At 39.5% G+C, this 27,910-nt stretch overlaps 1 protein-coding gene and 1 pseudogene across 2 annotated transcripts in view; both read left to right on the forward strand.

Annotated features, from left to right (window-relative positions):
- Positions 1–27,910, forward strand: part of abca3b (ATP-binding cassette, sub-family A (ABC1), member 3b) — a gene marked incomplete at its 5' end in the record, with an annotated part of 41,733 nt that overhangs the window by 4,927 nt on the left and 8,896 nt on the right. Inside the window, 27 exons of the mRNA XM_079252850.1 lie at positions 970–1,135; positions 1,865–2,124; positions 2,212–2,328; positions 2,719–2,839; positions 4,439–4,612; positions 4,745–4,926; positions 6,357–6,503; positions 6,655–6,784; positions 6,870–7,024; positions 7,760–7,915; positions 8,023–8,233; positions 8,455–8,605; positions 8,705–8,803; positions 10,349–10,547; positions 10,627–10,933; positions 11,331–11,604; positions 12,333–12,537; positions 12,705–12,924; positions 13,522–13,680; positions 13,856–14,028; positions 16,955–17,089; positions 17,181–17,375; positions 17,487–17,674; positions 17,754–17,924; positions 18,042–18,238; positions 18,414–18,487; positions 18,760–18,887. Of these exons, the coding sequence (XP_079108976.1) occupies positions 970–1,135; positions 1,865–2,124; positions 2,212–2,328; positions 2,719–2,839; positions 4,439–4,612; positions 4,745–4,926; positions 6,357–6,503; positions 6,655–6,784; positions 6,870–7,024; positions 7,760–7,915; positions 8,023–8,233; positions 8,455–8,605; positions 8,705–8,803; positions 10,349–10,547; positions 10,627–10,933; positions 11,331–11,604; positions 12,333–12,537; positions 12,705–12,924; positions 13,522–13,680; positions 13,856–14,028; positions 16,955–17,089; positions 17,181–17,375; positions 17,487–17,674; positions 17,754–17,924; positions 18,042–18,238; positions 18,414–18,487; positions 18,760–18,887 (4,694 nt within the window). The remainder of the gene's footprint in view (positions 1–969; positions 1,136–1,864; positions 2,125–2,211; positions 2,329–2,718; positions 2,840–4,438; positions 4,613–4,744; positions 4,927–6,356; positions 6,504–6,654; positions 6,785–6,869; positions 7,025–7,759; positions 7,916–8,022; positions 8,234–8,454; positions 8,606–8,704; positions 8,804–10,348; positions 10,548–10,626; positions 10,934–11,330; positions 11,605–12,332; positions 12,538–12,704; positions 12,925–13,521; positions 13,681–13,855; positions 14,029–16,954; positions 17,090–17,180; positions 17,376–17,486; positions 17,675–17,753; positions 17,925–18,041; positions 18,239–18,413; positions 18,488–18,759; positions 18,888–27,910) is intronic.
- Positions 23,489–27,897, forward strand: LOC306765230 (cytochrome P450 2K1-like; annotated as a pseudogene). Its single transcript has 6 exons — positions 23,489–23,701; positions 26,493–26,672; positions 26,760–26,901; positions 27,170–27,354; positions 27,468–27,602; positions 27,710–27,897. The product of its transcript is annotated as a cytochrome P450 2K1-like (transcript).

Below are 27,910 nucleotides of genomic sequence, written 5' to 3' on the forward strand. Positions count from 1 at the left end.
GATCTTTTTCTCTTTTTTTTATTCTCCTCCTTCAGAGACTTTGACTGTATTAATTAAAAGCCTTCTGAATTTTCCTTATTCTTTTTGAGAAGCACCTAAAATATTGTACAATATTTATGTCTAAAAAGTAATAGAAACATACTGTGTATGTGTATAGAGTGTGACCCTAAAGAATTACCAGTTGCTTTGGTGGTGAACTAAGAGCAAGGTTGTTTTCAGTGGATGACATTTAGGTGTGAGTAGAAACTATTTTTCATTAAATAAACACGGCCCTACAAAAAAATCTCATGTCCCACCTTATGTTTGTGCATCCTGGTGCAAAGAAAGATGATTTCTGTGGACTTCAGAAGAGGTTAGAAAGGTTGCAAATTTAGTTTGTTAGAGGAATTGAGAAGATTCAGACCCATATTTCTTCCGTAGCGGTGAGCAGTGGCTAATAGAAGAACAATGTTAACGTTATACTCAGCAAATTGTTGAATGACCTGAAGCAAGCAGTTAAGTTAATGAAACTCGCCAACATCCTAGCTGTGTTTAGACATACTCATTTAATTTTTTCCAAGCTGATGTGCATGACTGATCAACTGTAACTAGACGCTGTTAGTTGCTGTCAGTGCTGACTAGATGGGGCCTTCCCACTGAAGGTAAATGTTCACAGATGTGCAGTGTTGTATTATTTTCCTCAGACCATGACAATAAAATATCTGAAATTCCTACCAACTGTCCTGCACTGCTGAACAAGGTTACTGCTATAGAAGAACATTTTTCTTTCATCAGACAACTTCTGCTTGAAACGGGGTGAACAGAAATAGACCAAAACAGATGTTGCTAGTGTGTGAACCGACCAGAAAAAAATCCACTCACATCACTTGTAGTTAAATGAAACTAGAAACAAAATTTGCATGAAATTCACTACGCGCTGCCTCTTTCAGCTGTTTGTTTGACCGCACTCAGCCTGTCCTTTATTTACAGGTGAGCTACCACCTGCGCTTCACCTTCACCCCCCGTGACGCCCCAGCGAAAGAGAAGTCAGAGCTGAACCCCAACAGTGACCTGGACTGGCACACGCTCAGCCTCTTTCCACTTTTTCAGCTTCCAGGGCCACGAGAACAATATGACAAGGAAGGAGGCACACCAGGTGGGATGTTCCATATGTTTACATCATCACATCCATTTATTTGTTTTTATTAATTACTATTTTTGTTTTTCAAATATAACTTGCACTTAAAAAAAGAAAAAAAAAAAAAAAAGCTTTTTTTTTCTTTTTAAGTTAATAAACAACTTTTTTTCCATCACATCTTGAGTAATATTTCATTCTTGAGGCTGTGTCCCCATAGCAACCACACGCCTACACATATTTGGCCAGTTGAGTGTTTTTTGGTAGGTGCACTTTGACATAATTTGCAGTTAATATGTGAGGCGCCTGGAACTGCGCAAGAGGGGTCATCTGCTGTTGATTCAGTTTAATTTTTTTCCTTTTTATTGCTGCTCGTTTGATTTACCACTTGATAAGAGATTGGCATTTTGCATAACACACTGACCAGCCTTTTTGTATTTTTTTTAACAACACACCAACTCTAAAAGGCAAAGTCAGTGTGACAACAGCTTTTAGAGTCACACGGGGATGGATTTGCATCCATAAATGTAGAATTAGTCATGTCTCCAGTTTTGTTTCAGAAAGCTACTTATTCATTTTCATATTAACATTCACAGGGAGGCTGAAAGGTTTTTGATTTGTTGGACAGGTCCTGTTTTAAGTGGGTTTGTGTGATGATGAGTCATTTCTTTGACCCAAATTAGGGATGATAACATATCCTCTTGGTGTAGATAAAATATATATATATATATATATATTGTTCTTTTTAAGGCTATTTCCGAGAGGGCTTCCTGGCAGTGCAGCATGCAGTGGATCGAGCCATCATGCGCTCCTACAACAGAACCACTGCTGCACACCTGCTGCGTCAGGTCAGGGTGGTCATGTCACGCTTTCCTTTCCCCGCTTTTATATATGATGTCTTCATCCTGGCTATTCAGAACCAGCTGCCGCTATTGCTGGTACTCAGCTTCACCTACACCTCCCTCAACATAGTACGAGCTGTAGTGCAGGAAAAAGAAAGGAAGCTTAAGGTGAGTGTATGAACCTGTGTTTGAGTGCATCAAATTGGTTTATCATATGTCAAATTAAGACTGTTGCCCTTTTGTTGTGCATTGCAGGAGTACATGAGGATGATGGGACTCAGCAACTGGCTCCACTGGAGTGCCTGGTTCCTGATGTTCTTCCTCTTTCTGTCCATTTCAGTCTTTTTTGTAACTGTGCTCCTTTGTATCCAGGTGAGTCATTGTTCCAAGTGAAATGAATGGGAATGAGAAGGGAACTTGCGTAGCTGCAACAGTATATTTACATGTTACAACGTTTTTGTTTACTAGTAAAATATGATCAGCGATAGCTTACATTAATATGATAATAATGATAATGATAATAAAGTATATTATTTTCAGTTTTCCTCTCATATGGAATAGTATTATTTTATTGATCTTTAAAACCAATTGATTACTTTTGATTATTAACGGATAGCACCACCCAACGTGACTCCACAGTGTCTTTAATTCATTCATTCATGCATTTAAAAAAAAAAAATTGCTTCTAGTTACCATCTGAACTTCCCATGAGGTGTAATTTAGTTAAATCCCTGTCCACTGTAACTGGATGTGTTATTGTAGGTGAGCCCTAACGGGGCTGTGCTGACCCACAGCGACCCCTCACTGGTCTTTGTCTTCCTGCTGCTCTTCACTGTGGCCACCATCAACTTCAGCTTCATGATCAGTGCCTTTTTCTCACGAGGTGGGTGTCTCTATCGGTTTGCTCGTCTCTTTGTAGCTGTCAGTTTTTTCTGAACACTGTAAGTTTGTTTGGGAAAATGTTTTTTTACACAACTTTTGTTTTCCTGAAATGTAAAGCTTGTGCAGTAGCAAGTACTTCCTTTGCGCTCCTTCTGCATGCTTTACTCCTCTTTGTGCATATGAAGAATAAAATCAGAAATGAAAACACAAAGAACAATAGTTTGTGAGAGCCAATATTTGATGTTTGACGAATTTTATATAACTTGGCAATGAGAGTTTTGCTCAATCTGAAAGTTGGCAAATAATTTTTAATTCAGGACTTCTTCACAGTTGTGTGAAATCCAAGAACTGCTTAGCCTGGACAACCTTAACAATAAAGGAAGCTATTCAAATCTTTTCTCATGCTGCTTTTCTTTGCTCTTTCATTCATTCAAAGCCTCCCTTTCAGACCAGCATCCATCTCCTCCCAGCTTTCCTAAAAGCAGCTCAGATTGCAAATTCTTCTCAGGCTAGGTTTAAGTAGCTTTTTCTGCAGTTGTATGTGAGAAATTATTTACTTTTTAATTACCTACTAGTCAAAAAGAAAAAAAAAATCATAAGAAATCGTGGAAGCAGCTGAGGAGGAGAAAAGCTTTAGTTTAAGTGTTTCTCTTATTTAGATGTGTTGTTGTTTTTTTGTCTCCTAAATTTAGTGTGGTTTATTGCGTGCCCCAGTTAGCTTCTGTGGATTACTTTGACACTCTGTAGTGTCACTTATTCATCTCATCCTGCTCCTCCTTTCTTCCCCTGATGTTGCTCATCCTAACCTGTCTGTGCAGCAAGAACAACAGTCAACTTGTGATATTTGGCAACCTCTCCTACCTGCTCCAAATCTCAGCTGCATTCCAGCCTATTTGTTTCATTGTGAATGAACTATGTAAAGTGTATTTATTTGACACTTTGGATAGTTAGGTGCAAGCATACAAAATAATATTTTACTGTATATTAAAATGTAGTTAGATTTTTAGGCCTTTGCTTATTAAAGATTAGTTGGTGTATTAAGGGAGGAGTGTGAGATGGGAGGTTAAGATAACAAACAGCTTCCTGCTGTGACATCCTCGTCATTTTTGTACAAATACGGCTGTTTCCCTTCCGCTTGTGTCTACAGTTGTCTGGATGCTCCTTGCCCACACATTGATGTACCTTTAGGGAACAGATAATGGGTTTTGATCAATGCATGTTCCAAGCTGGCTCAAAATGCCACATTGTCTGCAACAAGTGGTCTTTTAAGAGTTCTTGCTGTGCTTTATAGAAATTTTGAACAAAAACAGCACTAAAAGTCTGTCACTCTCCTTGTTCACATGACTCAACTTCCTCTTGCCTTTGTCCTCCTTAATGTTTCATCTGAGCAGCATTTTCAAATTTACTTTCAGGGGAAATGGGTTTCATAGACATAATAAAACATGTTTGCTTGTCAGGCCTTTCTTATATCTGCAAACCCTTTCATTCATTTGAGATTATCCGCTAGCAGTACACACATAAAAGCTAAATTCACTTTTTTTTTCTTGTCAGATCCTCACATTTTTAAGGCACTGATTGTTGTTTTTCTGCCTGAATGTAGCAAATGTTGCAGCAGCAGCGGGCGGCTTCTTGTACTTCCTCAGCTACCTGCCTTATTTGTTCCTGTGGCCACGCTATGACTTACTGAGCCATGCCCAGAAGGTGTCAGCCTGCCTTATCTCCAATGTGGCTATGGCCATGGGAGCACAGCTCATAGGAATGTTTGAAGGCAAAGGTGAGAGATGGGTTTGTGGTCAAACTGCTGCCTGTTTATTGTAGATTTTATTTCCTTGTTACTTTTTGATTCTGTGATTTTCTAAGAAATATGTATGCTTACATTTATATGTGTACACATTTTGCTTTTCAGGTACAGGAATCCAGTGGTCACACTTGTTTGAGCCTGTGACAGTGGATGATGACTTCTCCATGGGCCAGGTTTTGTGCTTGCTGCTGTTTGACTCTGTGCTGTATGGACTCGTGGCCTGGTACATGGAGGCAGTTTTTCCTGGGGAGTATGGCGTGCCTCTGCCATCTTACTTCTTTTTACTGGTATGCTTTAAAATAAGCTTTGCACTCATGAACGCAGTCACTGGGAATATTAACAGTCCAATGCAGATATAGTTGTTATATGTTTCAGCTGTTATATCATTAACCCTTTCATGCATAGATTAATTTTTTTTTTTTTAAAAATCAAAATTTTTTAAAATACAGTATTTTACCTCTACAGACATATGCAATGATACTTTTTTGTTTATTTGTGATATTTAATATTTATCATAATTTATGATTTATTTTAATGTATTCTATAAAATCTTTATAAAATAATATAAAATCATAATTCTATGATGGAAATCTTGTATAAAATAAAGCTGTATCATTTTATTTTCCTATTTATCGCAAAGACCAGCTTGTGTAATTACATTATGCTCAATTATATCACGTATTTATTTTTTCTCCAGTGAGTGGAAACGTATTGGATGACTCACTAACATCCACTGAAGTGGTTTATTTACAAAAATACTATTCTCATTCATGAATATGGAAGAAAAAAGCTTGTCAATAGGCCTCCACTACAGGGCCCCGATGCATGAAAGGGGTTAATATCACTGTGTTTCAAACCTAAAATAAAATGATTAAACCAATAAGAAGAAGTCACATACAAAAAAAATCCCTCTAATGCTCTGGTTGTGTTGTTGTTATCCCCTTTCACAGTGTCAAGCAGTGCTGTGCTGCTTTTGTAATTAGCTGTATTGCAGAAGGATTGAACCTCAGTTGTGTTGCTGAGTGCTGCGAGTTGATGGAATTTAGCACTTACAGCCCCATCAAATTACATCAGGGCCAAGGTCTCCTCTGAGATTAAACTGTCTAAAGACACAGCTGCATCCATCTCATTGAAAGCAGCTCTGATATAGTGGGAGTGGAGGGGATTAGTATAGAGAGAGGTCCCAATAAATTGACTAGAGGAAGTCTTCAGGTTCAGATAGTGAGAAAAACAGGAAATGTCTGAAGCTCTCCAGCCAACACAAATAACGTTTATCTTCATAGCGACTGTAGACCATCACGAAATGGTGTTCCTTTACGCACACATTCGTGCTTATGCAAAAATAAACTTGTGCTAACCCATTTCCCAGTTGTCAGGAATTCGAGAGACGGCCAGCAGGGTGTGGATTAGACCGTGACGCATTTCATTCTCGATCCATTGTGTGTGAATGCTGTGTCTGTAGTGCATAAAAAGGGAGGTTTGACTCCGGTTGTGAGAAAATACAGCAAACGGTGGCTTGGCCAGGATATAATCCCATCTTGCATATACAAACAATAATAATGTTTGTCCGAAATGTTCCTCTGCTTCCTTCATGTTATCCCATAACTAACTGGCTCAGCGATAAGTGACAACACACCACGAATGATTATACCTTAATTTTCTTTATGTAAAATAACATGATTTCTTAAATTATGTCTTTGAATGACCTTATCTGCAGCCTTCATACTGGTGCAGCAACCCTCGCATGGCTTTGGTGAATGAGAAAGAGGAAGAGGAGGATGCAGAAAAGGCTCTGAAAGGAGAGTTTATAGAGGAGGAGCCAGCTGGGCTTGTTTCTGGGATAAAAATTAAACATCTTTCTAAGGTAAGCAGCAGAACACTGACCTGGGGTCACTGTACAGCATTTAATGTATAACGATCCAGGTTGGTGGGGTTAAGGTAAGAACTAATTAGAAATTATTTATTTGTTTTAGCACAAAATATTCTGAATATAATTTTTTTGCTTCTTCTTACAGGAGTTTAAAGTGGGCAGCAAGACTCGACACGCTGTACAAGATCTGACGCTGAACATGTTTGAAGGACAGATCACCGTATTGCTGGGACACAATGGTGCTGGGAAGACCACAACACTGTCCATGCTTACAGGTTGCAATTGAAACGCATTAGCAAACAAGCTGTATATTAAACATGCCATGCAAACAAAATTAATCCAGCCACTTTCATGTTCCAGGCCTGTTTCCTCCCACCAGTGGCCGGGCCTATATCAGCGGTTATGATATCTGTCAGGACATGGCTCTGATCCGGCGAAGTCTGGGACTCTGTCCTCAGCATGACGTATTGTTTGATAACCTTACAGTGAGAGAGCATCTCCTCTTCTACACACAGGTATTGACGCAACTGCACACACATGCAGTCTATGCACTGCATGCACCATTATTATGGGAGTAAGTTTTGTAATTAGTTATTTTAAACACTATGACATTTCTAAATGTTGGTATTTAACACCTGATATTAATTTGTGGTCAATAATCTGATACCAAACGTTAAAAATAATATAGGGAAGGAATGTCTACATTTGACTGGAAAGGACTGCTGGGAAGCAGAAAATACAAGAAAATACAACAAGGAAACTGCTGCAGAGTTAAAAGATTGCTTGTAAGATTGCTCAAGCCGTAGTGTCTCAGTTAAACAGAGATGCCCAAAGACAGATTTTTCCTGTTGATTTAGGACAAATTGAAAATGATGGACACATAACACTTTTTTCAGATCAAGACCCACTAAGGCAGAAGAGGGGTTTTGTTTTATGTTATGTTGACATCATTTTTGTCATTGAGTATCCAATATAAACATGAGAATTTAGTCAGAGCCACATGTAACTGCACACACATTAACATTGACCTTGTTTAAAGCTGTATCTGTAATGATTTGTTTTATTCTTCCAGGTTACCACTTACTTTTTTCTGCTTTTGTTGGATTTTTCTAGATTTACATGACAAAGTGAATAGTTTTAACACACACACACATGGATATTCTCCGAAGCTCTGCTTAAAATTTTAATGTAAAGTAGAAGCTGTCATGAGTATAACGACTTTGCTCTCTTTTGATCTACTTTGCATCCAGCTAAAAGGCTACGCACAAGAAAAGATTCCAGACGAGGTTGATCGGATCATCCGCATTCTGAACCTAGAGGACAAGCGAAATGCTCGCTCCAAGACCCTTTCTGGTGGCATGAAGAGAAAGCTCTCCATTGGCATTGCCCTCATAGGAGACTCAAAGGTGAGGAGCCTCCACAGGCATTATTCCTTCTCATTCTTTTTTTTTACCCCCAGTTTTTCCACTGTTTCTGTGACTTCTCATTTCCTCTTGTCTCTTCTCATCTGTAGGTCGTTATGCTTGATGAGCCCACATCAGGTATGGATCCATCTGCCCGACGCGCTACCTGGGACCTTCTGCAAGGGGAAAAACGTGGTCGCACCATCCTGCTCACCACACACTTTATGGATGAGGCTGACCTGCTCGGCGATCGCATTGCCATCATGGCAGGAGGAGAGCTGCAGTGCTGCGGGTCACCACTCTTCCTTAAAAACAAATATGGTAAGTGATAGGAACAGTGAAAGTAACTGCTGGAGGCTTAAAGAATCAGTAGGACATCAGCTGTTACAGTTTTTACAGGACAGCTGTCTTTTCCTAAAGCTGTAGAGTTATGATAAAATATAGTTTTTTGTCTTTTCAAAGGCATTGCACTTTTTTTTTCTCTGCATAAACACCTTTGTATGGTTGCTACTGCAGACCTGTCCTTCTCTTCTTCTCACTAGGTGCTGGCTACCACATGGTGATAGTTAAGGATGCTCTTTGCAATGTGTCCGAGATCACCCGCCTTGTTCACATGTACGTTCCAAATGCTACACTGGAGAGCAGCGCTGGAGCCGAGCTCTCTTATATTCTACCCAAAGAGAGCACCGGCAGGTGATTTGTTTTAGCCTCACATCAGTCATGGTAAAATACTTGCAGAAACACAGTGTGCACATTGGCAACCATCTCATCTGTTTCCCATCTGCTGAACAGGTTTGAGCTGTTATTTGCTGAGCTGGAGATGAACAGAGAGGAGCTGGGCATTGCCAGCTTTGGCGCCTCGGTGACCACCATGGAGGAGGTTTTCCTCAGGTGGGAGCTATAAAACATGCAAATGTGATAAAATGTGATTTCTAATTTTCCGTATCAGCAGGATCTGATGCGGCAAGTAAGTCACGCACTGCTAGGCAATTTAATACTACGGGTAATGGAAATTCTGGCAATGTGTAGCAGAGCATACATTTTAATGCATTGGGGAACTGGTCCATTATACCACTCAAATAATTAAAAAAAAAAAAAATGTCGGTGGTATTTATGCACTTGTATAATTCTGTGCAAAATTCATTCAATTTTGGACATTTACATTAATAAGTAGAGAACTACTGAAAGTGCTATTTTTATTTATGAAAGAACTTAACCACAATTTTTGTCTTTTTTTTTTTTTAAATGAATAGAACTTGGAAATGTGTCGTGTTGGATAGTTTTCAGTGATGTGCTTGTGCGTGCATTTCTCCTTTCCTCACGTCTCAGTCTGAGCTGCATGCCGCTCACTGATCAGTTCCTTCTGCTTCCTCATCGGCTTGATTTCTGTATCTGTGGCAACGAACACAGGGCCGCATCTACTGCAGAAGGCGAACACTGCATGCTCCTTAAACTGGCACACATGCTCAACCTCATAATTGCTTCTGCCAAGACCTCGTTTTTTTGCAAGTGAAACAGAGAGTCCAGCAGCGTGTACTTGCCACTTACAAAACATGGTAAACATCAAAAGAAACAAAGGCAAGCTGCTGTGTGAACCATTTTCTTGCTGTATTTTGCAGCCAATTAAAAGGGGCTGCATGGTGGTGTGGTGGTTAACAGCAATTGTGGCCTCACAGCAAGAAGGTCGCTTGTTCCCCCAGCTTTGGGGGAGGTTTGATCATTGGGTTTTCTGTGTGGAGTTTGCATGTTTGGGTTCTCTTCAGGTACTCCAGCTCCCTCCCACTCTCCAAAGACATGCATGTTAGGAATTGGTCATTCTAAAATCTCCTGTGGAGTAAATGTGACCTGTCCAGGGTGTACCTTGCCTCTCTCCTGCTAATTGACCCTTAATGACAGTAAACAGTATAGAAAATGAATAATTGTTAAGTATGCACGGTGTAGAGGACTTCTTAAATATTAAATGTATTTTAAATCAGCTTGGTAGACACAAGTTGTAGAAAACTTGTGTCTGGTGTAGCTTGTATCTGTATCTGGTGATAAAGATACAGATACCAGCTGGATTTGGCCTGCTGTGTAGGTGCCATCCTCTCACTACTAACTGGATTGTAAGGCCCAGAAATAGCCTTGTTTGCAGGCAGCCCTGGCTCTGGTCAACTTGCTGAAACATTGAATAGAAAGACACTTTGAAATGTTCAGAAATTCTTCTCACACAACCTTTTTTTTAAATATTCTGCACGGCATTTTACACATGTTTATGCTGAGTTTTGTCTTAAATTATAGAATGATAATAGAGGTAATGTTTCACTGAATATACTTTCATGGTTAGTGTGCAGATGGATGTTTTTCTTTTCAGACTTAGTAAAGCTTTTATTTATAAACTCATTTTTATTTATTTTCATGCCAGTGGGTAATCTGTGGTTGATTTTGTGTTTCCAGGGTTGGAAAACTGGTGGACTCTAGTTTAGACATCCAGGCTATCCAGCTGCCAGCCCTTCAGTATCAGCATGAGAGGCGTTCACACGACTGGACCACCGATGATGCCAGCAGCATCAGCTGTCTGACTGATGTCACCGACTTCACAGACAGTGGCACACTCATCTCAGAGGACTGCTCAAACATCAAGCTGAACACTGGGGTAAGATTGTGAAAACAAACCGGTGATGATTGGGATGTTTGCTACATGTAGCTTACACTGTTCACATTTCCCTCACCAGATCAGACTACACCTGCAACAGTTCTATGCCATGTTCCTGAAGAGGGCGCTGTACAGCTGGAGAAACTGGAAGGTCATGGTTGCTCAGTTCCTGGTCCCTTTGATTTTCACAGTTGTGGCCTTAGTTGTGGCTCGCACCTTTCCCAATCACCAAGATGCTCCTCAGCTGAGGCTGGCGCTCTCTCGCTATGGTCCTACCAAAGTCCCTGTGACCCTGCAGTCTGGGGCAGGTCCCCTTGCCTCCGCCTTGGCAGACACGTACACATCCCAGCTGTCCGCACAGCTCGGTCAACTAGTCAACATATCAGGTAAACACAGTAAGACAAGGCAAGTGCTCAGCTTTTCTGCTTGGATCAATGATTTTGTTTAAAGAGAACCCCTCCAAGTAACACAAAATTACTAAAATACTCAAATACAAAGACACCTAAAATGGCACAAAACAACAGGATTAGTATGCACAACAAGTAAAAAGAAGTAACAACTACTAAAGTCATGCAAGAAATCGTTACAGGGTCTTTAAAAGACCATCGAAGCACAACAGTCATGAAGAGGCTCTGCAAACCTCTTGAAATGATGTTGACACTTCTAATCAGTGTGTCTTCCTTCTCCTACGAGTCTGTGCATAAGAGCCCTGTAGTTAACAGCACTTGTATGCTAACTGAAGATTTACTGATGGCATGTCTCGTTATCTCTTTCACCCTTTAGACTTCACTCATTACGTCCTAAACCAGGCACAGGAGGAAGGTGGCAGCTTTAATGAGCGGTGTATGGTGGGTGCTACCTTCCGTGGCAGCAGTCGCCAGTACGTAGAAGCAACAGCCTACTTCAACAATCAGGGCTACCACACACCTGCTACAGCCCTTATGATGGTGGACAATGCTCTTTTCAAACTTTTAGCTGGGCCTAATGCTTCCATACAGACAGGAAACTTCCCCATGCCACGCAATCAGTCTGAGGCGGCACAGAGCCAGCTTACTGAGTGAGTAGATCAGGGGTGCAGTGGGCGGGCTTTGTTAATATGGAGACGTTAGAAAGGTCTGATTTACTGAGTAATGGTGGTTATTCCGTACAACAAGATTGTTTGATAGGTTGACAGTTTATTTCTCAAGTCGTTATACATAAGCAACATGAAACTGGACAAAACAAATCACAAAGACATCTTAACACACCACCATGCTTGAAAACGAGCAGGAAGAAGAAAAAAAAAAATCTACTACCTGCCCCTTTTAGATAACATAACACACCAATGGATTGTCTGTTAATTACTGGCAAATACTTCACCTTTATTTATTCATGCATCATTCAGTTCGTAGATGGATAGATAGATGGACCATTAAGTTCATACTCTTTAAATATTCTGTTTTATAAAGTTGTTATTTTTCACCTAAATCTTTAACTCTATCCATAAAAATAGATATACACACACACTTACACACATTTACATATGCATAAATGTAAATACATACATAAACACATACATACATTTTTATACATGCAACAAGACACTGGTGGGAATTTCTCATGTTAGTATCACTTCCGTTGACTTAACTAATGATGCACCAGTGGTGAGCCAGTTTGTTAGATGTCAGAGGTTGGAATAAGAACGTCTGGAAAAAGTGCAAATAAAATTTAAGTAATCTTTTATTTGTCTCTTTGTCTTACATGGTGCTGTCTTCTAACCACATCACTGCTATATTCTTACTACAGGAGTAAGACAGGATTTGCCATCGCCATCAACCTCATGTATGGCATGGCCTCCCTGTCCAGCACTTTTGCCTTGCTGCTTGTAACTGAATCCTCCATCAAGTCTAAGCATGTGCAGCAGGTCAGTGGGGTCTACCTGTCCAACTTCTGGTTTTCTGCTCTGCTGTGGGACCTGGTCAACTTCTTGCTTTCCTGCCTCCTTATGCTGGTCAGTTTCAGATCAAGTGCTTTACAACACAATAAAGATCCCAAAAGTCATGATGGTTTCAAACAGAGTGGCTGGATTTGTCATGAATGGAAAGCATTGGATTTGCAGAGATTTGCTGTGTTTGTTGTACAATCACATCAGTGTTTCTGTGTGTGTTTTACTCACAGGTGGTATTTCAGGCATTTGGAATAAAGGCTTTTGTGGAGCACAACCACCTTATTGATGTGCTGTTGTTACTGCTGCTGTACGGCTGGGCAGTCGTGCCTCTCATGTACCTGCTCAGCTTTTTCTTCTCCACTGCTGCGAGCGCCTACACACGCCTCACCATCTTCAACATGATCTCTGGCACTGCTACCTTTCTGGCTGTTACCATCATGACCATCCCAGGTGAGATGTACATCATCTACAAAAGCAGACATTGAACATTTGTCAAATTGTGGTAATCCCCAGAATATAAGAAAGGAGAAGTCCTCTTTTTCATCTTGCCTTTTTTTTCGAGGAATACCATAATTTAGGATGAGAATGCCAGACTGTAAGCCAAAAAATTAATTAGGCTGGGAGAAGAAGCGTGTAACTTTGGGTGAAAAAAAAAAAATCAAGCATTAAATCATTTGTTAGGAGAATGTTATTAGTTAAACCCACTAAATGGCTTGTATATTTGGATTATTGCTTTTTACTCCTGACTTGGTTCTGTTGCTCTCCATATACAACATGCAGTACTGATGTGTGGGAAGAGATCATGTTCCAGGAAATGACACTTTGTTGATTGAAGTGCCTTTGCAGAGAGAAGTGGGATGTGTTAAGTTTCTTGTGAAATGGTGCAAAACGTTGCTGTGATTTTACATGCATATGAGGAGGTTCCTGCATCTGCACATACTCTCCAGGTTACCATGGAAATAAAATATGGAGATGATAAGGAAAATTTAGGGGAAAGAAAAAAAAATCATTAATCATTCTGATTGACTGTCTTTTCCTAATTGTCAGAGCTGCAATTGGAGGACATATCACACCTACTGGATAAGGTTTTCCTGATCTTCCCAAACTACTGTCTGGGCATGTCTTTTAGCCAGTTCTACCAGAACTATGAATTAATCTCATTTTGCACATCAAGTCCTCTCAGCAAGTTCATCTGCGAGCGCCTAAGTAAGTACAAAATCAGTTTAATAGTTCTTGAACACGTTTGACTTTGTGTCAGTTGATGAAAAGTGGTTGTAAACATGATAAATAATTAGCTAAAGATTGAATACTAATAAAATAGACCAATTTCATATGAACATGCCTCTAATCTGAATGTAACTCACCACTTCTCTGTTTCTAGACATCACATACCAGCCAAACTACTTCTCAATGGCAGAGCCTGGTGTAGGGCGCTTTCTCGTGGCCTTCTCTGTGCAGGGTGTTGTGTTCATAATTCTACTGTTTATCATCGAGTTGCAGTGCATCCGCACTGTCTGGAGACTCCTCACCTCTCTGTGCAGAAGACGCAAACAGGTAGATTCATTCAGCAAGACTTTTCCTTGAACGAAATGCCCGAGCAACTACTTTGTTCTATTTAGCATTTCTCCCTCAAACTTTATATATTTGGTTTCAGACAGAAATTGAAGTTATACAAGGCCATCACTGTGTTTTACACCCACATAAGAAAACATTTTGCATAACTTCCTTGAAGAAAAAAAAAAAAAGAGCTAGAAAAACAAAACAAGGAAAAAAAGGACAAATCCAAACCAAAAAGGCCTCCAACCACAAGATAAGTTATTATGTACAATCAGGAAACAATAGTAAAATATTAGTTAAAGGAAATTTACAGAAATGAAAACAAGAGTAAACTAGGCAAGACTCTTTCTGACTATCCGTAGCAATGGTTGCCACACTTATAACAAAAATAATGAGTGGATCCTTGTAAGGACATTCTGATCTTATCAATAAATTAAAGATCATCCATAAATCCTGTGGATAGAGGAGGGGGGCAGGGGTGACTTCCACTTGAATAGAATTACCCTCTCAGCGATAATGGTCATCAGAGCTAAAGGGTTCCTCAGGGAGGTGGTTAGAGGTGAACACAAACAGGATGATCAGTGGGTTTTGGACTGGCAACCAGCACAGGCTGAAGAGACACTACCATACATCTTGGATAAACAAGCTTGAGTGTAGAAAACACGATGCACAAACTTGCATTGAATGAGACAAGTTGAGGACTTGCTTCAGAATATCTGACCATCGTCAGAGTCAGGATGTCCTCCACTCAGAGGGCCTTATTTTTGCTTCATGACTTTGAATGCGCTGAGGCTTTCTGGTTACAAAGAATGGAAATGAAACGTTTTAATACAGAAATGGGTAAGAGCAAACAGTCTGTGTCAGAGTCCTCTGGTAGATTGGGAAAAGTGGGAAGTTTCTGAGCAAAACTCTGCACCTGTAGGTACCTGAAAAAATGTTGTGGTGGGAGAGCAAAGCTGTATCTGGAAGTTGTTAATACTGTAGGTGGAACAGATCTAGTCAACACACAGTTCCTTGAAGGTCTCAATTCCAGGTTTTGACAAATGTTATGTCAATAAGAGACGGTGGAAAGATACGATTCAATGCCAGAAGCTGCAGACTACAGTGATGTCTGACTTGGGTCCAGATCTTAAGTGAGGTTTTGACCACTTTTCTTGCTATATATACATTTGGGGATTGAATTGGTGATGCAGCAGAGCAATGAGAGACACAAGTTTAGTAGTTTTGCTCTGTCACTACCCAGTCAGGAAGGAGGGGAGCGCCACAGTGGAACCAAAATGTAAACACTGTCTAACTGGATGCCCAATAATAGCATCTGAAATTAGGTAAAAATATCCCCCCCTGGCGATTAGGCTGTTGCAGATATTGCCTGAACAACCTGGGGACCTTTCTATCATAAAGAACAGTAAGGACAGAACACAACCCGGTTCTCAGCTGTTTGCTCTGCTGCCCTCTAGAAGGCACTACAGATGCAGCAAAGAAAAAACACAAACAGGCTTAAAAACAGTTTCTTTCTGAGAGCCGTTGGCATCCCGAACTTTCATATGTAACTACTTCATCAACAGTATAACACACATGTGCAATATATACGTGAATGTCACTGCTACTGACTTACCAGTGAAATGTTTTTGTGTTCTCTACCTGTCTACTTAAAATACATTTTTTAACTTTACTATTATTATAATATATATCACACACATATTTACTAGTGAAACACATTTTTAAGTTACACTTACATTTTTAGCACTTTAAAATGTTACCTTTTGTTGTGCTTTTAATATATTATATCATTAAGCATCCTTTTTTTGTTTTTATATCACATTTGTATGTCCTGTCCTTTTATTTTTAATTATTTGACTACACTGAAAAAGAAGACGCTTCTCAGTCTCGTTGTACACTGTGTAATGACAATAAATGGGATTCTGATTCTGAGATGAGATAATCTACCTGACAGAAGAAAAAGTCAGAATATTGGGAGACATTGATGCAGATATAAAAAAATAACAAAGAATAGGGAACTTATCATCATTGTAATTGTACTGACAGTTTGAGTGAAGACCAGCGCTTACAGGCTTCCAAGTAGAGATGCTGGCTTAATTAAGTCCAGTTGTTTGTTGGTAATCAAATTCCATGGCGTGTAAAATGACCCTTTGCTACTTTAAATGGAAAGTCATGTGGAGGAAAAGTCTTGGCAGTCATGTTAATATGGGAAAAATCTGCTTTTATCCAAGTTCGGCTTATACCCTGACAGCTCGCCAAAGATGCAAAACTGCAGTAGGGGAGTTATGTAGACAAAAAAACGTAGGTTGGCAACAAAAAGAAAGGCTTTTGTCTCCACACCATTTCATAACTTTATAGCCATCATGCTGCACATAAGCTGCAACAGAGCACGATTGTGGCTTGTTCGATGGCATATGCAAACAATAGGGGACTTACTGTCTTGCTGAGGAATGGAAATACAAGGGGATATAAAATATACTGACTGAGTGTTATTGGTCTAGGAAGCAGGTTTTAGTTTGATTTAAGATATTCAAGCCGAACCTTTAAAAAAAGGAAATTTTCTCACTTATATTCCTTTGTCTTCTGTGATGAGATGTGTACTTAGCTTTAAGGCTTTTATGCACAAGTTAGGAGTTGAAATCATAATTCCTGTACAAATAAAATTCCATAAATCTCATGAATTAGATATTAGTTTGCACAATCTCAGTCTTTTGTACTGTTGAACCAAGTTTGCCAAACCTTCTTCATGAAGGAATAAATTAGCTCTCTTTCTGCAGAATACTAAAAACATATCCAATCGCGATTGTAGTCTAGATATTCGGTGGAGTAACACACACAGAAGTTCTTTGATAAATAACCGTTTTTTGCTTGTTTGTTTTGGTAATTCGTTTTTATCTTTTAAGTTCGATCTTGTGTGTGTCAGTTGCCTCTTATAGAGGATGCAACACTCCAACCAGAGGACAGAGATGTGGCTGATGAGAGGAAGAGGGTTCTGGACTGCCATCCAGTGGTGGAGTCTATGGTTGGGAGCCCCCTCATATTGCAAGAGCTCAGCAAGGTATTTAGCTCCCCTGTGTAATTGCTGAAATATATATGACTCCAGATATATGAAAATATGGCACAGACCCACTGTTATCTGTCCCTCACAGGTTTACAGCAGCGGGGAAAGTCTTCTGGCTGTGGACAGGCTGTCTCTCGCTGTAGGAAAAGGGGAGTGTTTTGGCCTCCTGGGCTTTAACGGAGCAGGGAAGACCACAACATTTAAGATGCTGACAGGTGATGAGACCAATACATCTGGAGACGCATACATTGATGGATACAGCATCTTGAGGGACATTAAGAAGGTAAAAGGAGGAAAATGAAATTTATTTTTTGCAAAATAAAATATCTGCTTTTGAAGCATACTGCTTGTAACTCGCTGAAATTTGATGAGAATATTTATCTTGATATTGCAGGTTCAGCAGCGCATTGGCTACTGTCCTCAGTTTGATGCCGTACTGGACCACATGACAGGAAGAGAGACTCTGTGTATGTATGCCAGGCTCAGAGGAATACCAGAGAAGTATGTGTCTGGCTGTGTGGAGAACGTCCTGAGGTCACTGCTGCTCGAGCCGCACGCTGATAAACTGGTCCGCAGCTACAGGTAGGAGGATTCAAGTTGCTACAGATATTATTCTGTTTTGTTGAGCCGCTACTCAATAAAGTCCTACTATCTTACATAGTGGCGGTAACAAGCGCAAGCTGAGTGCAGGCATGGCTCTGATTGGTGGGCCTCCAGTTGTCTTATTGGATGAACCTTCAACAGGGATGGACCCTGTGGCCAGGAGGTTGTTGTGGGACGCTATTACACGCACTCGAGAGTCTGGCAAGGCCATAATTATCACATCTCACAGGTGAGCTCTTTAGAATGTGTTGGGTTTCAGCTAAGTTTGAGCCCAACTTTAGGATAAATGAAAAGATGTGAAGAGGCTGCCATATTTCCCTGTTTCATGGGTGTGTTCTCTCGCCAGTATGGAGGAATGTGAAGCCCTGTGCACCAGACTGGCAGTGATGGTCAATGGTCAGTTCAAGTGCCTCGGGAGTCCCCAGCATCTAAAGAGCAAGTTTGGCAGCGGCTACACCCTACTAGCTAAAGTCCATGTAGAGGCCGAGTTGGAGGACAGCGACCTACAGCTATTTAAAGACTTTATCGAAAGCACCTTCCCAGGTCAGAGGAGTCTAAATGTCTCATGATGCAAAACGGCTCAATATAATTAGTTTTTTGTTGCAATAGATGTAAATCTGTTTTTCTCGTACGGCACTTATCAAATGTATTTTTCCGTTTTATTTATTCCTGTAAAAGACCAATAAAGCCGCTCTAACTGAATTTTCTCCTGAAACAGGAAGTCAACTCAAAGATGAGCACCAGGGAATGGTGCACTACCATTTGACTGACAAAACATTAACATGGGCACAGGTACAGTATATTTTTATTCACCCTCTAGTGGCCGAAGTAAACATACAAAAATGAACTGAAAAGCTACTTATCTTCCTCCTGCTTTAAACAGCCACAACACAACCATCTGATCTTTATCTCAATAAAGTCATTTCATTCTACGGTCACAGTACAATCAAACATAAAACAGTCTGGAAGGTGTTTGGGATTTTTTTAAAAATTGTACAATAGATTCAGATTTTAGCCATACATTGCTGATTCTCCTTCCGTCATCCTTCTTCACTTCTGTCCAGGTGTTCGGCACACTGGAGGCAGCCAAAGAGAAATACCACATTGAGGACTACTGTGTGAGCCAGATATCTCTTGAGCAAGTGTTTCTCAGCTTTGCCCAGTTTCAGCACTGCACTCAGACTGGGGGGAAGTAGGAGGAAATCAGTCCACTTTCTACAGTGTGTATATATAAGCTGTGTATAAGGACTGAACACAGGCTATCTCCGGCTCCTTTTTACCATAAGTGTCACCACACACTGGGTGGTCCGGTCCCCCCCCCCTCCCCCTTTTTTTTTTCCTGTTGTTGCTCCACCTTTGTTTGTTTGTTCATGCTGTTTGTTGTTAATATGTGAATGTAGGAACACTGATGTTAATTTTTGTCATGGTGGTGTGTGGGCTGTTGATTATACCAAGCAATGAAATCTTTGATCCGCACTTTTAACAGTGAAGTCAAAAACAAAGAAATGACTAAACCACTACACTGAACTGTGTCTGACAGGGTGTATTTGCGTGTGTGTGCACTAAGCATTTGTACATATTTTTGTTTTTGTTATTTATGACTTTTATTACTTTATTTTTCCAAGAATTTATTGTGTTTTATCTTGATGATCATCAGTCATCACAAGAGAATGAACCACTCATGCTGATGTGATTGTGAAATCGTTGCACACCTTAGAGCCTTATCTAACAAGGGTTCTCGTTTCTTTACTTTGCCCTTTGCAGATAGACTGGTAATGCTGAAAAGCCTCTTAATGTTGTTTGCATATGTAAATAATTTGACATGTTCATGGTACCACTGACCAATGGCCCCATCCAGGAGTGTTTATTTGGGAAGCATGCATACATTACAAACAGCATGAGACTGAACAAAGATGTCTGCTAGTGAACAATACAAGAATGTGCAAACTGAGGTTGAAACTTCAGCCTTCTTTTATTCCATTCTCAGAAGAGTCTGTACTTCTCTATTTTCAGCTCTTGCAAAGTGATCATTCTGTTTCTGCTGACAGGAATGGTGTCTTATAATGTGGATGTTAGCCACTAAAGTTTACGTGAAGGTTGAAAGAAGTCCTGGAGACCATGTGTGATGCAGGCGACTATTTTTACATGCTGCTGGCGTAGCAGTCAACTTTCAAGTCTTGCTGCGAGTGATTTGGACCTAAACTAGTCCTCTTGTAGCTATGTGATGCAAGAGTGCTGCAGAGAGTTTTGCTGCACAGTTCCTAAATCCATCTGTTTTCCTGCATCTGTTGATGACAGACTTTATAAACCAAGAGATTGGTACTGTTCGGGAAAGAAAAAAAAACTTAAGTTGATCTTTGTCTTCATGTGCTTCTTTGAAATATGTCAGAAAATCCACCCCTCCCTTTAGAAAAAAAAGAAACGTTGAATAGTTGGTAGAAAGTAAAACTTCAAGTACTCTGCATACAAACAGATGCCTTGTTATACAAGAATGATCATTAAAGTGTTTTTAATTGATTTTTTTTTTCATTGTGGATGAACCTAAGTTCAGTGTATCCATATTATTGCTTCCCAAAGCCTTGTTCATACTTAAAAGACCTTGTAAAAAGATGTATGTATTGTGTAGACAACAGTAGAGCAACAGTTAGCGTTTCCAAAAACTAATTTCCAGACATATTGATGAGAAATGTATTCACAATCATATGCTTTCCATATGGTGTAATAATATAGTATGGGATGAATAAACAGAGTAGTGTACAAAAAATATTCCTGCTCAGTGAAAAAACAAAACCTAAATTACTTCACGGAAGCGACTTGAATGTATGCTGTGTTACTAAAAAATAAAAAGCACTCAGTTACTTTTATTACTTGTTTTATATGGTTTATCATAGCTTCTTCCTTTGTGCTGCCTGATATGCATAAAGTGTCATTGCAAATATGTTGGTCCATGCCAGATTTAACCTCTTAATTTGTCCTTTTTATTACTTCGTATATTTGCACAATTCATCTCATACATACCTGACTTGAAAAGAGTTGCAAAGTGAGCAGGAAAATGTTTGCACTGCTGATTTGTGAGAGATATGAGTCCTGCTGAAATATGGTGTCTCATATTTAAAAAGGGAACTTGTCATCATTGTAATTGTACTGTACTGTACCATGGAGCTGACCCTTACAAATCTGTATTGCTATTCTTTTTAAATTAAATAATGCTCTATGCAAATGGTAGAGAAAAATCTGGGTGGTCTTTTTCTCCAGTGAATACACTACTTTTGAATGTTTGCATTATGAATACGTCATAAGCTGTCATTTCAAATATGCTCAATTTTTATAGTATAAAATAAGAAGCAAGTAAGTTGAATGAAAAAGTTAAAATGCAACTTTTTTGCTGTATTGGAGTAAATGGTTAAGCCATGAAACTCAAACGGTGTAAGTAATAGTGCAGTGCAAAGTACTCATTATGTGTTTAAACTTGGCACAAAAAGTAAGTTCTTTTGTGTTTGGTCAATATTTGTTTTTTTCCTGTGACAGTACTTACTGGCAACATCTTATACTGTTGGAAAGCCTGTTTTATTCCCCTTTAAAATGCCCCACATTTGTTAGGAAAATGTATTTTTCTGGTGAGCAGCTGAGTTGAGCTGTGTACGTAAAAAAAAAAAAAAAAAAAAAAATTGCCAATTCTTTTCAACAAGAATGTAAACATATTTGACAAAAAGCATCGTAACAGGAAAGTCGTATTCCAGCTAATGTTTTTTTTTTTTTTCCAAGTTTGGCTTTGAATGTTAAAATTGTTCAAAGTAGTGTTTTCATTCAGACATGAGTGTCACAAGAGTCATTAAACAGTCCTTGTCAGCTAGTGCGGATTTTCCAGAGGCAAGAGGCAAGGTGGTGTGCTGAATAAACTGCTGGTCAAATGTTATTTGTTCTTAGCAAACATCCAGACCTTTGAGATCTGTCAAAAAAAAAATGTAATGCAGATCAGAAATCCCTGGTGTTAGATTTCTTCAGACATCAAAACCACTGAGAAAATTAAAGCACAAGAGCTTAAATTTTTTGAGAAAACATATTCTTTAGACACCTGTAACTAAATGTTCCTGCATTCAGTAGAGTATTGGTATTAAGGGAAGTTTACCATAGTTCAATAAGAAGCATTGTCATATATTTCCAAAATAAAAACCTTGCTGTTCCTTCATAGGCTGCCTTTTTTCTTCCGTGTATCGAAACAGCTTTAAAGCTAATCATATGTTTTTTCTGTTTCTGTTTTCATAGCCTGAAGAATTCCAAAAAACTTTAGAGAAGATTGCCATTGAGACCAGGTTATATACCGCAGACCACTTGGCTCCATTTAGTTGCCAAAGGATCAAACTGGATCAAATTCTGTCCTATGAAGTGGTTAATATGGCTGGGACGATAGGCTTTTATCACAATTCAATTTTAAACCTTTTTTTTTTTCTTTTTTTTTTTTTTGGTGCCAATTTGATTTATATTGCGATTCCTCAGTATTGCTGATTTTTACAGACCATTGGAAAAAGTTGCTTAATGACCAAGTTTGCCGACTAAATTACGAATCAAATTCCCCAAATAAAAAAATCCACTGTGTGTCATATTTTAAGATTCTTTTGGCAGTAATATTTGAAGCAGCTGTTTGAACGTATACTTTTGTTTCAAAAGCTGGCTATTAGCGCTGCATTTTCCCTTTGGATGGTGTCTTGTCATATAAGCAGTAATGCCAGTCGTGTTACCGCAGTAAACGACGTGTACATTACAGAGTTTATATGTATATACACACATACATACATACATATATATATATATATATATATATATATATATATATATATATATATATATATATATATATATATATATGTATGTATATATATATATGTATGTATATATATATATGTATGTATGTATATATATATATATATGTATATATATATATATATGTGTGTATATATATATATATATGTGTGTATATATATATATATATATGTGTGTATATATATATATATATGTATATATATATATATATATATATATATATATATATATATATATATGTATATGTATATATATATGTATATATATATATATATATATATGTATATATATGTATATATATATATATATGTATATATATATGTATATATATATATATATGTATATATATATGTATATATATATATATATATGTATATATATATATATGTATGTATATATATATGTATATATATATATATATGTATATATATATATATATATATATATATATGTGGAACAGGTAGGGAACTTGTTTTCCGCGCTTCAAGAGGCAGGGTTGGTGGTGAATCTTGCAAAATGCGAGTTCGGTAAGGAAACTGTGACTTATTTGGGTCACCAGGTGGGCTGTGGCTTAGTACCTCCCCGGGAGACGAAAGTAGAGGCAATTTTAGGTTTTCCAATACACAAACTCGTACACAAACTCAGTTGATGCAGATTTTGGGGATGTGTGGTTTCTATCGTCAGTTTGTGGCCAACTTTGCAGCCATTACTTGTCCCTTGACTAACCTGTTAAGGAAGGATGTTAAGTGTGACTGATCAAGAGAGTGTCAGGAGGCCCTAGACAGGGTGAAAACCATATTATCTAGTGCTCCAGTACTAAGAGTTCCGGATTTTCAGGAGCCGTTCCTGCTGGCCATAGATGCATGTGATGTGGGAGTGGGTGCGGTTCTGCTTCAGGTGGGGAGCGAAAAGTTAGAGAGGCCAGTGGCCTATTTTTCTAAGAAGCTGAATGCATATCAGAGGGCTTATTCAATGATCGAGAAAGAAGCTTTGGCGTTGGTGTTGGTTATCAAGCATTTTGAAGTGTATGTGGCCGGCAGTAGGAAGGTGGTGGTTTATTCGGATCATAACCCCCTATCCTTTTTGGCCAAGTTTAAAGGAGCCAACGCTAGGGTGTTCAAGTGGAGTGTGATGCTGCAGCCATATGACCTTGACATCAAGCATGTGGCAGGGAAGAATAATGTGGTGGATGATGCGCTATCCAGGGGTATGAGTTGAGGGGGTTGGGTTAGTAGGGCGCGTAATGCTGGGTAAATGAAGGTTATTTTAAATGAAAGGGGAGGGATAAGGGTTGATCGTAGAAAGTTAAGGAGTATTCTTGTGTGTGTTTTGTTTTTTTTGTTTTTTTTTAATATGGGGGGAGGAATGTCACGGCACTGCCCAGAGGAGTTTGGCTGTCATGCTGTGGTGGGTGGGGCCAGGTGGGATTAGCAATCAAAATGATAAATGCCGTTCCGGTGTGAGAGGTGCGAGAGACGTTGGGGACTCCCCCTGAAACTTCATGTGGATTTTTGTTAGTTTTTTTTCCGTCTTTGTCCTAAATAAATGAACTGATCACAAAATGGGCTGAGGTGTGCCGCCAGAGCTAGCTGGAGTCAGCTAGGTCGGATCCTGTACCGGGAGGGAATTCTGAGAACGGACTGCCCGGAGAGGTAGTCCCCTGCCCCCAGGTAGGCCCTTACCCTCCTCCGCAGCTGACGGCCAGACTTCTTGTATATGCACGGCATCAGCCCTAGACAGGGCCGGTGGCTGTAAAGCGGTTGACATGCTGGCGGAATGGTGTCGTGACAGATGTTTGTTTTCAGTAGTGAGTAACGTTTTCCTTTGATAGGTGACGTGATTTGGGATAAGTCATGTCCTTTAAAGTGGAACTATTATGTGCATTTCAGGCTAATTTATTTTTATTTGTGACACCAGAAGGGCTGGGATTGATTGAGTTATTATCACAAATCGCTTTATTTACTTCAGACCGACCCTCTCCGTAGGCTGTCAGATCAGCCTGTGGGCAAAACGAGTGGATTGAGACTCTTCAGCATTAAGCCCCGCCTCCCGCCACTGCACTACATCGGAAGCGCGCACCACAACTGCTTTCGCCGTCATTGTAACATCTCATAAACAGAAGGATTAGGCTAATATGAACTCATTAAAAAAAACAAAATACAATGTCAACACATAGACCCTGAAAACAAAGTGGAAAACAGCAACCCACAGCAACGAATGCAGCAGGATGTCTCACTTTGGTAAACTCACCAGCCATTGTTGGAAATAACTTTATCCGACGTTTTCCACCCGCCTGATGTATTTGTACATGCCCTTGTTAACCAGTAGAAGGTAACCAATCACTGAACCTTATCCCCCGGGACGTCACAAGGATTTTGAAGTACAAAAAAAACCTCTAAAATGACGCGTTTTTCGTTGCCATGGAAACCGAACGGAGAGCGTGCTGGAACTCAAACTCAAACTCAAACATGCGTTTCGGTGATAAAAACGGTGCCGTTCACATGTCTGATGAGGATTCAACACTGTAACACTGTAGAAAGCTCAAAAAAACTTGAAATACCACAATAGCACCCCTTTACGTCACAGACAAGACAACAGTATAGATGTTCACAGTTTTGAAGCACTGAGTTGCAGTCATAGCGAGACTTGAGTGTCATACCACTGAATCCACTTCGAGATGAAAAAATAGTTTGCGCTTGCCCTGTTCAATATTTATGCTAGTGTTCCTTTACACACAGTTGTTTTCTTTCATGTTTTACTTTTATTGACATTTGTTGAAGGTTACTGATTGTTGCAGGAATAACTAAAGAATAAACATAGAACTCAGTATTTAAACAAACAAGCAATTTTATTAAACACAGATTTAGGGAAAATCCCACTTCAATTTAACCCAGACTGGTCATACACTTCCAAATAACCCCAGCATATCCAGAACCCTGAAGAACAAACCAAAAGTGGCACCACAAAGCACATCAATCAGCTAACACTGCAAGTCTCACTCGTGAAGACCAACCCTCAGAAGTCAGGGTTCAGGAGCCAGGGAAATCAAGGCCTATTTGACCACTGGGTAAATTTGGTGGGGGGGCGGGGAGTACTCCAAATAAACAAGAAAATGAAATAAAAATAACAAAAATAGTTAGTCCACCTCACAGCTGATAATCCAATACCATTCAGTATGCCATGCAAGGCCAGGCGGACTACTATCAAAAAGACCAAAACCTAAACCAAAATCTTAGGACAGCAGGAAACAGTGACGAAAAACCATTCAGCAACTGTAAAATACAAAAACAATTACGAAACATTTCAGAATACAAACCATTTTAATACTTCACAATTTAAAAATACTCAAATTATGGAATTCACCTGCCACGTCGGTGCCCCCCACACAGCGAAGCCATAAACAGGTTGTACCTTTTTTAAAATCTTGTGTGGCCACACTGCAATATCAAAAATTATATTAAAAGTAACCCCATTCAAATATTACTAAAAGCAAAAAACCATCCAAGTTAAAAACAAATGCTTACCAAGCTCACTCTCCACATGAGGCTCACCTCAACACCTGGCACTTCCTCACACTTCCTGCCTTTTATAAACTCAGAGAGGCAGCCTCCACCCACCAGGTGGCACTGGTTACATGTTGCTCACTGATTCAAGCCCATGAAAGTTGAGACACACTGTGAACGCTTTTGCCAAAGGCAAATGTCTTTTTTTTCAGAGCACACTTTTTCCCTCACTTTCAAAATCAAATAGCATTGGTTTCATAGAAATGAAGTCTAATAATCTGATATTTATATAACTGGGGTTCATAAATGTTTAAAATACTGTACCTACAGAACTTTTATGTGCTTAATCTAACTTGATCTTCAACTCTTTTTGTCTGATCAAATCAATTGGTTCATTGGTGATTTCACACAGAATTCTGTTGGTGAATTTAGTCACTTGTTTGAAATACTATTTTCTTCCTCTGATTTTGCAGCTTTACAACATGTTTCCCTGGTTGGCAAAATGGATAAAGAACCGGGAGCTGATTTTAAAAAATGTAGAGGGGACTGTCAGAGATGTAAAGGATTTAAGCCAGCATCTGAAAGAGATACTCAACCCTCAGATATGCAGAGGATTTGTGGATTGTTTCCTGATTCAGAAGCAGAAAGATGAGGTAAGGCCACATGTCTTCCATCTTTTGAAGAACCCTAGTGTTTGTCATGTATGTTTGATACCAATGTGTGGATGTTCTTTCTTTTAGGACTCTTGTGTTATGAACACTAACTTTAACGAGGAGAACTTGGTCTTCACAGTGGCCAGCCTGTTTTCTGCTGGCACAGACTCCACAGCTACTACACTGAGTTGGTGTCTGCTCATGATGGCCAGATATCCACTTATTCAGGGTAATGAGTCAAAGGAAAAGCTCTGGTATTTTTTCAATGTGGACACTGAAATATTTCTAATCATCTACAATCCCTACGCCAAAGACCGAGACAGAAACAGATCACCAGTGCTTCATAGTTCTCTATAAGTCTTGGACCTGGTCTTCAGTTTTTTTCCACAAGCTGCAGATGGTTATGCTCACATCTCATCATGACAAAACAGTCCACTCTAACTCCACGCTCATTTTTCTACTCAATACTGATTAACTTAATTTTTTTTCTTCTGCAGACCAGGTCCAGGAGGAGTTGGCCAGAGTAATTGGAAGCCGTCAAGTACGGGTAGAAGATCGTAAAAACCTGCCGTACACCAATGCTGTCATCCATGAGACACAGCGAATGGCTAACATTATCCCCATGTCTATTCCACACAAAACTAGCCGGGATGTTATCTTCCGGGGATACTTTATAAAAGAGATCAGAAACTCACTTGTGTTTTAGAGCCTCCGTGAAACAATATACTTCATAAGAACATGAATTTTCCTTTGATGCCACAAGAAATAAGACAATGTCTCTCTTCTTTGGCCCAGGGGACAACTGTATTTCCTCTTCTCTACTGTTTGATGAGACTGAGTGGGAGAATCCATACACCTTTAACCCCTCTCACTTCCTGAACAAAGGGGGTCAATTTATCAAGAGAGATGCCTTCTTGCCCTTTTCTGCAGGTATAACAACTTTGCCAGGTTTTTGTCATTTTTTAACACATAAGGGATCATTCCCACTTCCTCAGGCATGATTGGATGTCAATGTTTGACATGGTTTACACTTGCAGGTCGCCGGATGTGTCTGGGAGAGAGTCTGGCTAAGATGGAGCTCTTTCTCTTTTTCACCTCCCTTCTTCAGAGCTTTCGTTTCACCCCTCCACCTGGGGTTTCAGTGGATGAGCTGAATCTGACACCAGCAACAGGCTTTGTCCTCTCTCCCTCTCCTCATGAGCTGTGTGCTGTCAGTCTGCAGTGAGGAAGAGGAGTAA

The sequence above is a fragment of the Telmatherina bonti genome (genome assembly GCF_933228915.1).
Source record: "Telmatherina bonti genome assembly, chromosome: 14".
NCBI classification, from domain to species: Eukaryota; Metazoa; Chordata; class Actinopteri; order Atheriniformes; family Telmatherinidae; genus Telmatherina; species Telmatherina bonti.